General features: G+C 46.0%; 1 protein-coding gene across 1 annotated transcript in view; it reads left to right on the plus strand.

The window, feature by feature from the left end:
- INSR (insulin receptor) overlaps positions 1-15,256 on the plus strand; it is a 219,832-nt gene that overhangs the window by 17,156 nt on the left and 187,420 nt on the right. The window contains exon 5 of the mRNA XM_006902677.1: positions 11,241-11,792. Within this exon, the coding sequence (XP_006902739.1) occupies positions 11,241-11,792 (552 nt within the window). The remainder of the gene's footprint in view (positions 1-11,240; positions 11,793-15,256) is intronic.

Raw genomic sequence — 15,256 nt, forward strand, 5'->3', positions numbered from 1 at the left:
TGTGAGTCAGTTCCAGCATTACATGGTATGAGCCGGGTTGAGCTGATGTTGGGGAGGTAGAGATGTGATCATTCCCCAGGTTGGGATCTGAGCCATGAGCAGTCATTTGTGAGAGGCAGAGGGGTGAGGTGGAATGCCCTTAATCCCGTCATAGCGCCGATCTGATAAAAGCACCATTTCCACTGCATTGAAACAGATTGAGGGAGAAAACTGTTTAAAAGGGATATGTGATTAGGTATTTTTGTGATGACAGGAGTCCAGAGCGAAGACTGCATAGTGGAGTGGACCTTGGGGCAGGGGGATTGTAAAACAATGAAAGAACTTTTTGGTTTACTTTCAAAAACAAACAAACAAACAAACAAACACAAGCAGAGAGATAAGGACCTCAGTATCATTAAGAACAGATCATCAGGTATGGAGTTCATTTTTCTGGCGTCCGGTTCCTGCACTAGGAAGCTCCTTAACATTGGACACATGGAAGTCTCTCAGCTCCTCCGGCTCCCAGATGCTGAAGGAAACAAGGACTTTTCCTCCACAACCAACACGCGGACAGAGGGCCATTCCCCTGAGCTGTCCCTGTGAATTTAGATTTCTAGCCTTGTGAACCTTAAGAGACTAAATCTGTGCTACCTCTAGTACACAGGACTAGTTAACTAAGAAAAAAAAAGCGCCATCTCCCTGCAGTGTGGCCCCCATCACCTGTTGTCTTCTTGTCATTGTTAAGACCTTCCCATCAAACCATGACTCCTGACGACCCTGTGAACAGCAGATTGCAGCCCTGTCTTGTCCTGTGCCTTCCTCGCCGTCTCTCCTGGACTCAGGCTCGTTGTTGGGGTCACCGCCTCCAGCCTGCAGTGGGTTACTGACCCTTTCCCTTTCCCAGCAGGCACACTGGTGGCCTCGTTTGGAATTGGGCTACCACCCTGAAGGCAGGCAGTTGGAGTCCACCGGCTGCTCTGAGGGAGAAAAAAATGGGCAGTCTCCTCCTGTGCGGTTTACAGCTTCTGAAAACTCCACTGGAGGGTCAGCTGTGACTCAGTTCCAGTTCAACAACAGTGAGAGAATTGTCCCGGCATGATGCGTCCATTTCCAAGAATTGACTCCTCCCGAGAGCATTCCTGAAGTATGTGAGACCAGCTTTCACCATCTTTGCCTCGAGGAACACCCTTCTCGTGCTTCCTCCAAGGGAGAAATGTCTCAGAGCTGAAAAGAGAGAGGAATGAGCAGAGAACAAGGACCTCAGAATTACTGAGAGTGAGAACCAGGAAGGAGCGTGTCCTTTGCACCGAGGCCCCTGCTGGAGGAAGCTCCTTAACGCAGGAGAAGAAGGCTGCTGGCCAAGCTCGAGACATGAAACCACACGCATAGTGTAAACCAACCCTGTGCTGCCAACCCAGAGGCAAGTGGTTCGAATCCACCAGCTGCTCCACAGGAGAAAGATGGGCAGTCTCCCCCTGTGTGGTTGACGCACACCTTCTGAAAACCCACTGGTTGGTTCAGATTCAGAGTTGGTTCTGATTCAGCGGGACCAAACACCACAGTCCGGTTGACTGGATGAACTCGTGAAGCTATGACCCTAAACCTTCAAAGCAACAGCCCTGATCCTATGAGGTGTTTATTAGGCCCGCCTTCCTTGAAATCTTTCTGCATCACATAGAAGGAACTATTCTGTTCCTTTTTACAATTTTGTGTTATTACATCAAGCCAAACCCTAAACCAGATGCGGTCAGTTTGATTCTGATGCCTGTCGACCCCATGTGTCAGGGCAGAACCAGGAGGGTTTTCAAGGCCAAGGCTGCAGAATTTGCACTACATTTCACAGAGCTTTTACTTGAGAGCAATGAGTGAGTTAGCTATTTGGTTAAAAGACTTTTTTAGGAATACTGTCATTTCAAAGTTGAAAGAATCTCTTCGGGGAACAGTCTCTGAGATTCTTCCAGTCTGAGTGGGGCCGGTGGGCCTGGCTTCTTCAACTTCTGTTTCCCATTTGTCCTCTTCCTGTCTAGCTCTGTGTCTTGTGTTCCTGATCTGAATGTTCTTCATTGGTAGCCGGGTACCATCTAGTTCTTCTGGTCTCAGGATAGATGTGTCTGTGGTTTGTGAAGACAGCGCTTGTTTCTTTTTGAAGAAAATGAAGAAAAAAAATTCATATAAACTTGACGTTATTTTTCTCTGGGACAGGACTGTTGTCGCCCTTACCCATTTTGGTGGATTGCTAGGCCTTTCTCAGAGGCACTTCTCGGTAGACACAAACCTTTAACCTTTCTCTTAGCAGCCACGGGCACTGATCTTTGCACCTTTACATAACAAGTGCTCAGAAAACATTAGCTGTCCTCCTGACAACGTGCTCAAAGTATGTGAGGTGAAGTTTCACCATCCTACCCTCTAGGAGGATCCTGGTTGCACTTCCTCCAAGATGGACTTGTTTGCTCTGTGGTGGCTTTTGTTATGCCTTTGAGTCAATTACGAATCCTAGCAACACTATGAACAACATATTCTATTCTCTTCACCCATATCACAGTTCAAAAGCATCACTCCTTCTTCAGTCTTTCTTATTCATTTTACTTGAGTCCACAATCAATACCCAAGATAGCAGCAGTCAAGAAATCAAAAGACACACTGGATTGCTGTCAAGGACCTCTGCAAGGTGTAAGGCCACAAAGAGCAAGGATGTCAGTATAAAGAGTAGGGGGTGCCTGGCCATGTGGGGATTGGCAACATGGAATTTATTAAGGCTTGAAGCCTTCTTTCATTCCTGTCTGGAGGGATTGAAAATCATCAGAAGGCACTAGATCTGTTTCTGGCACTGTCTTCTGTCCCAGTAGTAAATCGCTTAGACCAAGACAGTGACACACAGCTTCAATGAATTAAGAGATCCTTTGGAGATTTTTTTAAAAAGCAATTCTTTGTTATCTCCCTAATTGCAGCCAATTACTTTTTTTTGGTTTGTTTTTTAAATAGCAACCTTATTGAGATGTAATCCCACATGGTGTACAATTCACCCTCAGAGAGGTTACGAGTCTGTGGTTTTTAGTTTACTTGCAGAGGTGGGCAAGCTTTACCAATGCCAGTTTTAGAATGTTTTTATCACACCAAAGTGTAAAGCTATCTCTCTCAGCCGTCTCCATGGAATTGCCTGTGCTGAGCCTCTAAGAACGCAATCGTGTTACTGTGGAACTTTGGGTCTCGCTTCTCTTGTTATTTGCCACCAAGTGGGTTATGACTCCTGACTTCAGGACTTTTTTTTTATTCTGACTTTATGAACAACAAACAGATTGAACTCTGCCCTGTCCTGCTCCAGCCTCACATTCTTCCCCATCTGTCAGCTGTTTGATTTGTTGTTCTTAGGTGCTATTGAGTCAAGTACAACTCATAGTGACCCTGTGAACAACAGCCCTGACTCCTGCCCTATCCTGGGCCATCCTCAACAGCTCTGATACACTTGAGCCCCTTGCTGCAGTTACTGTGCCAGTCCATCTCACTAGGGGTCTTCCTATATTTTATTTTTTTTGTGACCTTCCACCTTTCCAAGCATGATGTCCCTCTCCGAGGAATAACCTCTCCTAGTAATGAGCTTGGAAGCAGGAGTGACATCCACTTCTGTAATAGCTTGCCTCTGGAAACCCTATGAACTTGGAGAAAGGATGAAAGTTATACAGGTGTCCAGGTCTTTTGTTCATAGGGTCACTATGAGTTACCTACGACTTGATGGCATTTAACAACAACCACAACAACATGCCCAGAATATGAAAGGCGAAGCTTTGCCATCCTTGGAAACGTTCTGGCTGCCCTTTCTCCAAGACATACATGTTTGTTCTTTTGGCCATCCATGGGATGTTCAGTACTCTTCTCCAACACCACAACTCAAAGGCATCAATTCTTCTTTTATCATCCTTAGTCATTGTCCAGCTCTCAGATGCATACCAAGTGATTAAAAAGACCATGCCTTGAATCAGGCCACCTTAGTCTTCAGTCTGACATCCCTGCTCTTCAGTATTTTGGAACCATTTGCTTAGCGTGGTGTTTTTTAAAATATTTTTTTAAATTTTTATTATTATTACTTTTGTGTGTGTGTGTGTGTGTGTACCATCAAATTGGATCTGACTGGTACAGGAGGAGACTGTCCCTCCTTCTCCAGCAGAGCATATGGTGGATTACCTCTGGGATTGCAGTACAGCTTCTTACCACTAGGCCACAAAAGCTCGCCAGCATGGTGTTTTCAGATACATCGATACTGTAGTATGCATCAAGGCTTTGCTCTCTGCTCCTTTTGATATTTCTTTGGTTATTAAAATATTGAGTCATTTGTTGGACAACATTCCTTGCTGTGTGTAGATACCCCCTCACCCCACTCCCTGGTGTATCTTCATTTCTCAGCTGATAGGTGACTGGTTCATTTCCCTTTTTGGCTGTTCTGTGCATTCCTGTCCAGCCTTTTGCATGGCTGTCACACTTCAGTTCTCTTGGGTAGGTAGCTAGGAGTGGCATTGCTGAGTCATGTGATAACCCAAAGAAGCCCTGGTCTGTGATGGTTACACACATGGCTGCTAGCTGAAAGGTCATGGTTTGAACCTGCCCGTCACTATTTGGAATAAAAACCTTAGAATCTGCCCATCTAAAGATTACTACTACTTATTACTACTAAGGAATTCTGGAGTCAGCCATATCCTGTCAGGTTTTGGGAATTCATTATTTTTCAATGTTGCATACTATTCCTCCTTGTGAATGTACCCCAGTTTCTATCCAGTCATTCACTGGTGGGCACTTGGGTTGTTTCCGTCTTGTTTGCTAGGTAAAATAAGTCAATTACAAAAGGGCAAAGACTGTATAAGATCATTGTTAGAAAAGACTAGAGAAAGGTTTACAAACAGAGAGGACCATCCTAGCATGGTTATTAGGAAGGGGATGGGGGAGTTAGAAAATTAATGCATGGACAGTAAACACGTCTTCAGATGGTTGAAGGGAAAGGCAATACAGAATGCATGGATGACCAGACAGTGTCTGTATTGTAACTGATGTTACGGGACAAAATGTGTGAATGATTGACTGGAGAAACAAAACCAAGACAAAACAAAGCCCAATATGGTTTGTAAACTTCCTCTCAAATCATGTTTAATAAAAGGAAGAGGGTAAAAAAAAAAGAAAGATGCCCATGTAGGGAACCCTAGGGGGCAGTTTGGCTCTGTCACATGGGGGCGCTGTGAGTCAGAATCAGCTCGAGGCACATGGCATGTGAGGTCTTTTCCTGTTTCAGGAACTGCAAGGCCATTTCCACAGCATACTACTCTACATTAATTTGTGGCGCGTCTGAGTCTTGTAGAGCCTCATTCATTCTTATCCACCTTTTTAGCTTCAGCCACTCATAGGAGGTGAAGGAATCTGCCTTCAGCCACCCTGGGTGGGTTAGGGTGGTGCAAACAGTGTACATACTTGACCACTCATAGAAAAGCCGGAAGCTTGGGTCAGCTCACAGATGCCTTGAGAGAAAGGCCTGGTGGTCACCTTCCAAACTCCGCCTGAAACCCCCATAGAGCACAGTCTACCATGACACAGGGGTCACCTACCATGTATCAGAATCCACGCGACAGCTTTTGCATTAGGGGTTGAAGTGGTAGCTTATTATTGTTTGTGTTTGCACTTTTTCTATATTTGTTCCCATTCCAAAGAAAGGTGATCCTACAGAGCGTGGAAATTATTGAACAATATCATTGATTTCACATGCAAATAAGATTCTACTGAAGATCATCCAAAAACGACTGGAATAACACATCAGAAGAGAACTTCCAGAAGTCCAGGCTGGGTTTAGAAGAGGCCATGGCACTAGGGATATTATAGCTAATGTCAGATAGATCTTGGCTGAAAGCAGAGAGTACCACAGGAATGTCTGTCAGTGTTTCTTTGACTATCAAAGGTATTTCTGTGGATCACAACAGACTGGCTGACTCTGAGAAGAATGGGAATCCCAGAACATTTGATTGTGCTTGTGCGAAACTTATACTTGGACCAGGAGGCAGTCGTCAGAACAGAGCAAGGAGACACTGCATGGTTCAAAATTGGGAAGGGTGTGTGCATCGATGATGTGTCCTATCTCCATATGTTTTCAATCTGTATGCAGAACTGATTATCTGGGAGGCGGGGCTCTATGAGGAGAAATGTGGCATCAGAATTGGAGGTAGACTCACCACCAATCTGCATTATGCAGATAACACAACCCTGCTTGCTGAAACGGAAGAGGACCTGAAGCGCTTGCTGCAGAGGGTCAAGGACTGCAGCCTCCAGTATGGATGGAAGCTCAGCATCAAGGATTCTCATCACTGGGCTGATCGGCACCATCATTATCAATGATGAAGAGATTGAGGTTGTTGACAGCTTCAGTTTGCTTGGTCTACAATCAACACCAGCAGCAGCCAGAAAATTAAAAGATGAATTACATTGGAAATGTCTGCTGTCAGAGACCTCTCCAAGGTACTGAGGAGCAACAATGTCAGTCTGAAGACTAAGGTGCACCTGATACAGACCATGGTCTTTGTAATTACTTGCTGTGCATCAGACAGCTGGGCATTGACTAGGGAGGATAGGAGAGTTGATGCCTTTGAGCTGCGGAGCTGGAGAAGAGTATTGAATATACCATGGACTGCTAGGAGAACAAACAAATTCGTCCTGGAGAGTGTGAAGCCAGACTGCTCCTTGGAGGCAAGGATTCTGAGGCTTCGTCTGACGTACTTTGGACATTTTGCAAGGAGGGACCAGTCCTTGGATAGGGACGTCATTCTTGGGCGGGTGGAGGGACAGCACAGGAGAGGAAGACCCTCTATGATGTGGATTGATTCCATCACTGGGGTAACGGGGGTAGGTGTGTCAGAGACACTAAGATTGGCAAGGGTTAGAGCAGGCTATAGGGCTGTTGTACATAGGGTTGCTATGAGTTGCAAGTGACTCTGCAGCACATAACAACAACAGTATTCGATTACACTTTGAACACGTATTTGTAGCAGATTTTGGTTCTGCCACAGTTTTGGGAAGCTGGTGTTCTTTGCACCCCAGAAGGGGTGTGTGCATGTGTTAGAGAGAAAGATAGAGATAGATAAAGAGAATGTGTGTATGTGTGTGTGTGTGTGTGTGTGTGTGTGTGTGAGAGAGAGAGAGAGAGAGAAGTGTGTGTGAGTGAAAGAGAATATGTGTGAGAGAACGTGGGTGTGTATGTGTATGTGTGAGAGAGAACGTGTGTGTAAGAGAGAATTTGTGTGTACAAGAGAGAACATGTATATGTATGTGTGAGGAGAGAGGGAGGGGGAGAGAGAGAGAGTGTGTGTGTGTGTGACTGAGAAAGGAGGAGAGAGGCAGGCAGACCACAGAAAGAAAGAAAAAGAGATTGATTGATGGACAGAGAGAGAAAGGAAGAGAGAGAGATGGACAAAGAGAGAAGGGAGGGAGAGAGAAGAGAGGAGCAACAGAGGTTGGGGAAGGAGAGGGAGAAATGGAGTGAGACCCAGGCTTGGAACCCCTGAGCTGTGGCCACACCTGCCTTTGTCACCCTGCTGTCAGGTAAAGTACAGGACCTAAGTTTGAATTTGAGAACATCTTCAGGAAAAGGTCCTGCTGCCCTGTTGATTCTGACTCCTGGTGACTCTCTATAGGTTTCCAAGACTTTCTTACCAGAGTATATGTGGGCATGTATGTGTGGTGTGTATATATATGTATATGTATGAGTATGAGGGGTATGTATATGAGCTATGTACGTGTCATGTGTGTACATGTGGGGTTTGTGTACAGATGGGGTGCATCTGCATCCTTCCCTGGTCTGTTCGTTATGGAATGTGACCCTGGAACATTACTGCTTTGTTTCCACTGGGGGTGGTGTCTACATGCGTGTACGTGTGTTGTGGTGTGTGTGTACGCATGGTGTCTGTGTGTGCAGAGGATGTGTGTGTATGCATGTGATGTGTATGCACATGTGTGAGTACACGTGGATGAGGTATGCATGGATGTGATGTGTATGTACACGTGTGTATATGGGGTGTGTGTATGTGTGTGTACATGTGTTATCTCTGTAGGGATGGAGTGTATATATGGGTGTGGAGTGTATGCATGTATCTGTGTATAGGTGTGTGTGTGACTGTACATGTGGGTGTCTGTATGGATAGGGGGTGTGTATGAGTGTGGTGTGTATATAGGTATGGTGTGTGTATGTGCACGTACATGTGGGTGTCTGTGTGTACAGATGAAGTGTGTGTACAGGTGTGGTGTGTATGCACATGTGTGTATATAGGTGTGTGTATGTGTGTATGGACGGAATGTGTGTGAGTGTGGTGTGCATGCACATGTGTGTATATAGGTGTGGTGTGTGTATTTCATGTACATATGGGTGTCTGTGTGTACACATGGGATGTATATACAGGTGTGGTGTGTATACACATGTGTGTATATATATATATATGGTGTGTGTGTTTGTGTGTCTTTGTGTAATAATGTGTGTGTATGGTTGTGGTGTGTATATGTGCATATACATGTGGTATCTTTATATGGATGTGTGTACGAGTGTGGTATGTATGCACATGTGTGTATATAGGTGTGATGTGTATATGTGGGTGTACATGTGGTGTCTGTGTGTACAGATGGGGTGTGTGTAGGGATGTGTTGTGTATGCACATGTGTGAGTATGTATGGTGCGTGTATGTGCGTGTACACGTGTCTGTACAGATGAGGTGTGTGTACAAGTGTGTGTATATGTGGGTGTACACGTGTCTATGTGTACAGATGAAGTGTGTGTATGGGTGTGTGTATGCACGTGTGTGTATGTATATATGGTGTGTGTGCATATACACGTGGTGTCTGTGTGTACAGATGAGGTGTGTGTAGGGGTGTGTCGTGTATGCATGTGTATGTATGTATGGTGTGTGTATGTGCATGTACATGTGATGTCGATGTGTGTGTACGAGTGTGGTGTGTATGCACATGTGTATATATAGGTATGGTGTGTGTATGTGCGTGTACACGTGGTGTCTGCGTGTACAGATGCGCTTTGTGTACGGGTGTGGTGTGTATGTACACATGTGTATATAGGTGCGCTGTGTGTTTGTGTGTGTACACGTGGTGTCTGTGTGTACGGATGGGAGGTATCTGCGCCCCCCCCCCCCCCCCCCCTGTGTGGCATAGTCTGTTTGGAACGGAATGTGACCCTGGAACATTGCTGCTTTGTTTTCCCCGGTTGTTTGTTTTGCTGTTTTCTTCCTAATTTGTGCGAGCTGTTCTCAGAGGGATTTTTAAGAGGATTTGCTACTGTTCTTTGGAACAGTGTGTTTGCCTCAGATACTGAGGGAAGGTTTAGTGTTTTGGTGTAAATTAAAAAAGGCGGAGAACTGCACCTTATTTTCCAGGTCTGGAGCTGAGGGCCGTGGTGGGGCTGTGTGTGTATTGATTCTTGGGAGTGTTAATAACCAGACCCTAAGGGGCACAAGCCCTAGGCCCTTTGCCATGGTGCTGGTTCTGGCTGCCATCGACCCCGTGTGTTACAGGGTGGAACTGCCCCACAGGGTTTTAGGGGCTGCCATCTTTTTTTTTTTTTAAGAAGCAAAGTTACACTAGTTACCTGTGGTGTTTTTTTTTTTAAATTTAAAAAAAAATAATTTTAATGAACATTTACAGAGAATTTGGATTTCCATTCATTCATTGCTGCACTTCTCTACCCGCCCAGCCCTCACCCCCCAGTTCGCTCCTCTCTTTCAAAAGTAAAAGAAAGACTCCCTCCCTGGTACACAATCCCCCTGCACCCCTCCCACCACCCCAAGTACATTCCACTATGCAACCTTAATTGTGTACTCTTGTGATAACCATAATACCCTATCATACATCGCTTTTAACTTATTCAGTCCCTCAGATTGCCAGCCTTTTCTTCTGTGGCACTGCGGGGTAGATTGAGACCGATTCCAGGCACTCCTTCAATAAATCCCAACAGTGCCCCTGACAAAAGACCCCTCCAAACCAATAAAACAAATCCACTCCAACCCACAGTGATACTCCAGGAGGGAGTCACCTGGTGTTATGTGAGAGGGAGCTCAGCCCCATTTAACCGGAGAACTGCCCCCTAGTGGCATGGAAGGTGGAGGGGAGGAACCTGGAGGGTCAATGGGAGCCACGGAGGGTGTTGGAGCCTGGGAGGGACCAGTTTCAGGATGAGGGCCTAGGGGGAATCAGGCGGGCTGGGGATCCTGGCCACCTCCCAGGTAATTAAGCCTTGACCACAAACCAGAGTCTGAAACTCTCTTTGCCCCGTTTCCACGCGGGCTCCTTTCACCTCATAGAAGATTTCCTGGATGTCTTCCCTGTGGCTGGGCTGTGGGGGTGGGAGTGGGGAGCTCCCTTTGCCCCCCTGCATCAGCTTCTCACTCAGTCTCCCCCCCAAAGCTCCCTAGTCTCCATGCGTCACATTGGCCTTTGAGGTTCTGAGCAGATACTGCTAAGGGCTGATCTCTCTGCCTTTTGAAATAACTGGCTAAGCTTTCAGGGCTTCTCTCTGAAAGAGCCGCAAGCCAAGGCCAAGTGCAGAATTAGAATACCAAGGCTCCTTAAGACGAGAAACACCCAGAACCCAGCTGCAGTCAGTGGGTGCTGACGAGGTGGGGTGGGTTGGAGAACCGTGCTCCAGGTGGGAGCTTCTGAAAAGACATCACCATCCTTCTAGCCAAGGAAGGCGACCTGGTAGTGGCTGCTAACCGAAAGGTTGATGGTTTGAACCCACCTAGCAGCTCCTGGGGGAAGGACCCAGAAGAATGCTTCTGTGACAATTTACAGCTTCAGAAGCCTTCGGGGGCAGCTACGAGTCAGGCTTGACAGTGAGTTTGGGTTTCTTTCAAGAAGTTTCTGGAGTGGCACCCTCACTCCAACTGCTCAGTGTGGATTGGGGGAGGGTCCCCTGTTTGTACCAGAGACCCCTAAGCCAGCCACCAGGCATTCTCCTCTGGTTCTGTATGTGGAACAGACCGTGCTTTGTAGGCTTCTCACTGGCTGGTTTTGTTTTTTTTTTTAAATGGGATTGCCAGGACTTTCTTACGTGCCTCAAGCCCTTAATCTTTAACTGCTGAGTGTGTTCACCCTGTCTGTCACCAGGGAAAGACCCAAGACAGAGCTTTAAACTAAGCTCAGGGCCCTTCTGAGCAGGGCCTGGGTCACAGCTGGCCTGGTCACTGATCCCTGTAGTCCTGGTGCGGTGCGTCCCCTCACCTGTCCCTTCTCCCTTCCAGTGTGCCCCAGCATGGACATCCGGAACAACCTCACCCGGCTCCACGAGCTGGAGAACTGCTCCGTCATCGAAGGCCACCTGCAGATCCTGCTCATGTTCAAGACGAGGCCCGAAGACTTCCGCGACCTCAGCTTCCCCAGGCTCACCATGATCACCGACTACCTGCTGCTCTTCCGCGTCTACGGGCTGGAGAGCCTCCGCGACCTGTTCCCCAACCTCACGGTCATCCGGGGCTCGCGCCTCTTCTTCAACTACGCGCTCGTGGTCTTCGAGATGGTGCACCTCAAGGACCTGGGCCTGCACAGCCTCATGAACATCACCCGGGGCGCCGTCCGTATCGAGAAGAACAATGAGCTGTGCTACCTGGCCACCATCGACTGGTCGCGCATCGTGGACTCGGTGGAGGACAACTACATCGTGCTCAACAAGGATGACAAGGAGGAGTGTGGGGACATCTGCCCGGGCACTGCCAAGGGCAAGACCAACTGCCCGGCCACGGTCATCAACGGGCAGTTTGTGGAGCGCTGCTGGACCCACAGCCACTGCCAGAAAGGTAAGTGGGGCTTGTGAGCCACGTCCCGCGCTTGCCCAGGACGGCTTGGTCTTTCGTGTGGCAACAACAGCCCGTGGATTTGAGCGGCTCGTGGTTGGCTCAGAAAGTAAATACTTTTCAAATTTCAGTTGATAATCAGCTGTTGGTGGGAGGGTCTTCATCCTCGCCATGTTTTTGAGACAACCGTAACTGGGGCCCGGACAGGACATTCCTTACTCCTTCGGTGCAGACAGCTTCGTTGATCCTGGTGTCACTGTGCACATCTGGCGTTCCCAGCTCCTGCCTGGCTGAGTTCCAGATTTCCTAGAGTGTCCAAGGGGCACTCTACAGATGTGCTGGTGAATGTTGATATGTCCTGTCCGTCTTTCATCGATGACAGAATCATCTTTCTCGGTGACGCCATAGTGCTGGGGCTAACTTGGAGAAAACAGAGAGTAAAGAAAATGGACTTTTTTTTTTTTTTGGTCAGGCAACTTCTTTACGAAAATGAACCAATAAAAACCCACGTGTCACAACAAAGTATCATTTGATACAAAGTTGAAAGATGAGCCTCATAGATTGGAAAGCACTTAAAATATCCAGCGCCCACAATAATGAACTTAAGCATACCTTCAATTGTTCTTTTACTATTATTATTGTTGTTAATAATTTTAACGAAAATTTACAGAGACTTTGGATTTCCATTCATTCATTGTTGCACTTTTCTAGACTTTTCAAAGCATCTCACCTCTCGCAGAACTCACCTCTGCCCTTGTGGCAGGGAAGTAGACACGTGTGCAAACAAACAGGCCCAACTGCATTTCAATAAAACTTTATTTAACAAAACCAAGTTGTGGCTCGGATGCTGCCTGTGGGTCATAATACTTTGCCAACCTGTGTGCTACACTAGTTGAATGTTTCCTTTACTCATGGACTGTTTCTTTAGGAGATGAGTAGGAACCCAAAATGATGGGATTTTTTAAAAATGTTTTAATTTTTTTAAAATGAATTATTTATATTTATTTTGAACAACAAACATCTTCTGTCATTTTAGAAGGTCAAATATGACAAGCAACCATTAATAAAATAATGTTTGGTCTTGAATTACATAGCTAAATATTTAACATTCAATCATCTCAGAAAGGTTATCAGCTATCATTTAATCAATGGAAACTTTTATGCATAATATAATCCCTCATTCTTCACAGGATAAAGCTGAATTACTAAAGGGAAAGAACACTTTAATAAGAGATGCCACCCGAAAGAAATGTGGTTTGCACTAGGAGAAAGATCAGTGGAACTGGAATAGTTTGCTACCTCTCCTTAGCTGAGTGAGATGGGATTTGAGAGTTGGACAATGACTAGGGAGGATAGAAGGAGAATTGACGCCTTTGAGCTGTGGTGCTGGAGAAGAGTATTGAATATACCATGGACTGCTAAGAAAACAAACAGATTCATCCTAGAGAAGGTTAAACCAGGCTGCTCCTTGGAGGCAAGGATTCTGGGGCTTCATCTGACATACTTTGGACATGTTGTAAGGAGAGACAGGTCTTTAGAGAGGGACATCATGCTGGGTAGAGTGGAGGGACAGCGCAGGAGGGGAAGACCCTCTATGAGGTGGATTGATTCAGTGACTGGGGTAATCGGGATGGGTTTGTCAGAGGCAATGAGATTGGCGCAGGATAGAGCAGGGTTTAGGGCTGTTGTACATGGGGTCGCTATGAGTCGTAAACGACTCGACGGCACATAACAACAACAACAACAAACAACAAAAAAACACAACAGCAACATTGAAACACGCTTTGTGAGATTGGAGAAGTGAAATTGCTCATGACTGACCTACTGAGAAAGAAATGTGCAAATAGAAGAAACACATCGTAAATGATTCCAGTTTGCTGGAGGGACTTCCTGACTGGGACTGCTGGGTAGAATGGCTGTGGCTTCCTCTGCCTCATTATCCCTCTTGTTCGGTGTCTAGATTGTTCGCACTTTCAATAGGGAGAAGGATGCGTATTTTAGGGCCTGGACTTTTCCTAGCGTTTCTTTCTTTAGATCTGCTCTCCCATAATGACATTTCTGGGCCAAAGGCCCTTGCTTCTAATGGCCAGTGACTGTTGGGAAGTGTCGTGCCAGGGGCTGATTCTCCTTGTTGTTGGAGGGGACATGCAGTGGTCAGCAGCTCCGAGACACTTTCATAATTGGTGAGGGTCGGGGCTGCCACTGTGTTTTTGTCATTTGTTTCCATTTCTTTGGTTCTGGTGGAAGTTGAACCTCTGAGGTGTGGATCTGTATTTGGCATCTGAGTTTTCTCTCTCTCTTTTTTATTTAATTCTTCCTTGTCTATTTATTTTTCGGTTCCACAGTCATTTTGAAATGTTAACCTGTGAGAAGCATTTGTTGATGTAGATCTGGTTAGCATGGGCTATCAGAGGCTTTTCTGTGTGATGTCAGGTCCTCCGGGGCCTTTTGCCAGAAAAGCTGAAAATGTTCTCCAGTTCTGAGCCGAGCTTCCACATGCACCTTCTGTTAGTCTACAGGCCCCTGGCTTGAACCCACTTGGCTGTACTGCGGAAGAAAGGCCTGGTGTTTGCCTTTGTAGAGCTCAGGGCCATACAGACCCTAAGGGGTGATTTTCCTCTGTCACATGTGGGATTGTCAGGAGCCAGGACTAACCCGACACCAACATGCTTGGTTGGTGTTTTTCTGTTCTCTCTTCTCTCTCCATAAAATATTTTCCTTGTTTTGTATTTTAATTTTAATTAAAAAAAATCTGTTGTGGACATTTGTGATGTTAGTGTGTAACACTAATGAATAATTGGAAAAGGGGTGCTTACTTCCCCCTAAATAGCTAATGGGGTTTCAGCACTGTGTATAGCACTGTGTATTCCCTCATCAGTGACCTGGGGTCTGTTTCAGGGCACCCACTGATAATGTCTTTTTTTGCTTGCACCTGTGTCGTACTGTTCTAAGCATCGTAGCTTTGCAATGTGTTTTTTTAAAATATTTTATTACTTTTAATGACAGTTTACAGAGACTTAGGGTTTCCAGTCATTCATTGTTGCACTTTTCTTCCTGCCCACCCACTCCCCCCAATTCACTCTTCTCCTTGAAAAGAAAAACTCTTTTATTGTTATGCAATCCCTCCTGCCAGTCCACTCCACTATGCAGCCTTCACTCTGGAGTCCTGTCATGACAATAATACCTGTTCATATGTCCCTTTTAAACAGTTCTCTCCCTCATCTGTTTCAATGCAATATACATCATGCCTCCCCTCCTTTTCTGTCTTCCCGCAACCCCGATGTCAGTCCTGTTTTACAATAGTGGCCCTATGCAATATTTGTCCTTTTGTGACTGAGATATTTCACTCAGCATAATGTCCTCCAGGGTCACCCATTTTGTATAATATTTCATGAGTTCTTTGTTTGTCAATGCAGCATAGTATTCCATCTTAGTCTTTAAATAGACATATTGTTGCACTTTGGAGA

This window comes from Elephantulus edwardii, unplaced genomic scaffold (genome assembly GCF_000299155.1).
Source record: "Elephantulus edwardii isolate Elephantulus edwardi_28Jun2011 unplaced genomic scaffold, EleEdw1.0 scaffold00438, whole genome shotgun sequence".
Lineage (NCBI taxonomy): Eukaryota > Metazoa > Chordata > Mammalia > Macroscelidea > Macroscelididae > Elephantulus > Elephantulus edwardii.